Below are 1,994 nucleotides of genomic sequence, written 5' to 3'. Positions count from 1 at the left end.
AGAAGCTCAATACAGTCGAGGAGGAAAGGGAAAGAAACATGAAAAGAACAAGAAGGGAAATTTAGGTTTTGATTCTTCCATTACAAATACATGAACAAAATTTGATGTCCCTCATTGTAAACATTGTGTAAGAAAATGTCATTCACCTTTCAAATGATAGAGAAAGCCAGACCAGCAATGTGGAAAGTGTCAGAAGATGGGGCATCACCAAAAAATTTTCAAAAGAAATACTCAACAAAACAATGTTGCACAAGTGAATTTGCAACAAAAGAATGTTGCTCAAGTTGCTGACAAAGAAGAGGGGGAGCAACTCTTTGTGGCCAATTGTTTTACAATCTGTCATTCAAGTGTGAAGTGGCTTATTGACGGTGGTTTCACCAACCATATGACTTTTCATCGTGATATTTTCAAAGAATCGGATACTTGAGTAGTTTCCCAAGTAAAGATTGGCAATAGAGAGTATATTGCAGTCAAGGGAAAATGCATAGTTACAATTTAAAGCATTTTAGGTACAAAATTTATCAAAAATGTGTTATTTGTACCTAACATTAGTCAAAATTTGTTGAGTGTTGGCCAGTTAATACGAAGGTTTTCAAAGTTATCTTTGAAAAAATCGGTTTTTAATCAAAGATTAAAATGACAACGATGTATTCAAAGTAAAAATAAAAGGGAAGAACTTTGCACTTGATCCATTGGAGTAGGAGCAAGCCACATTCTCTGCAATGAATGTCCATGCTGAAGTTTGGTACAAGAGACTTAGAGATTTCAATCATGCATTTGCTGTGAATTTACAAAGAAAGGAATTGGTTCAAAGTCTCCCTTGTTTTGAATATGAAATTTCATATTGTAGAGCTTGCCAACATGAAAAAAATTGAGATTTCCATTCAAGCAATCAACTTGGAGATCTATTAAAAAGTTACATATGATACACAGATGTAGCTGGACTTCACAACACTCCATCTCTCAATGGAAGTAGTTTTAGAACAATGACGGGGGTAAGTTGAAATTTTAGCGATACTATGCAAAAGGAAGCATTTCCAGCTGTATCAACTGATGTAATATTTGCTTTGAGTTATTCTCTCAATTACAAAATTGGGGCAAATGATCATATTGCAAATGTCAAAGGAGATCCTAAAGTTTCTTCCATGAAGGAGATTGTTGCACACGAGACTGTATTGTTGCTGGAGCAGCAAAATTGCCTATTTGTTTGTGACCTTGATAATAAATTCTAGAAGGGGTTAATTGTTGTTGCTAAGTTGTTTGAAAAGGCTAAACTCAGAGAGGCAGCATCACTGGGGAAACATTTTTGTTTGAAAAAGCTTAAAGATGCACTGGAATCTTTAAAAAGATATGTGACACAAAGAAACGAGGATGATGTAGAGGAAGTTATTGCCATGTTAGAAGCTTTGGAAATTGAACTTACTCAAAGAGGAGAGTTGATTCAAGAAAAGGCAGAAGTGAAGAAACTAGCAACTTTGAGATTTTGCTCGTGTTGAAATTGAGAAAGCTAGAGCAGCAACTTAGAGAGTGGAAGAGCACTTTAGGAGAAAGAACAAATGTCTTGAGCTTTAGCGAAATAGGACCTGAAAGAACTAATGAAAGAGGTTCAAGAGGCGAGTCGGATCAAAATGCTGCACCAACTAAGCAAGATACAGAGCATGAGCTTCGTGCATTAAGGGTTGAAGTCTAAGCATTCTCTACTACTTTAGAAAGCTTGCAAGAAGAAAATTAGAATTTCTTAGAGAGAAACTTGGAGTTTGCAACAATTGAAGTAAGGAGGAGTGTTGAAGATTTGCTTCAACTACTACTACAAAAAAGAAAAATAATCTAGCTAATTTTAGCAAGTTTTGATTTGTTGTTGATTTTTATAGATTTTTTAGAGATTATAAATATTTTAGTAGCCTATTTTTTAGTCAATGGTTGTTGAATATTTTTCCTATATAAACACTAGTTTAATTCAATAAAATTTACTTTTTCCATACAAATTATTTCTA

At 34.2% G+C, this 1,994-nt stretch overlaps 1 protein-coding gene across 1 annotated transcript; it reads left to right on the top strand.

The window, feature by feature from the left end:
- Positions 1 to 1,019: 1,019 nt before the first annotated feature.
- LOC107907860 (stomatal closure-related actin-binding protein 1-like) lies at positions 1,020 to 1,690 on the top strand. The gene is made up of 3 exons (XM_016835172.1): positions 1,020 to 1,172; positions 1,233 to 1,457; positions 1,508 to 1,690. The coding sequence occupies exons 1-3, from the start codon at positions 1,020 to 1,022 to the stop codon at positions 1,688 to 1,690; spliced, it is 561 nt and encodes a 186-aa protein (XP_016690661.1).
- The last annotated feature ends 304 nt before the right edge of the window (positions 1,691 to 1,994 follow it).

The sequence above is a fragment of the Gossypium hirsutum genome, chromosome A02 (genome assembly GCF_007990345.1).
Source record: "Gossypium hirsutum isolate 1008001.06 chromosome A02, Gossypium_hirsutum_v2.1, whole genome shotgun sequence".
Lineage (NCBI taxonomy): Eukaryota > Viridiplantae > Streptophyta > Magnoliopsida > Malvales > Malvaceae > Gossypium > Gossypium hirsutum.
Note: the sequence above shows the minus strand (reverse complement) of the source record. Positions and strands in the feature narration are given on the sequence as shown.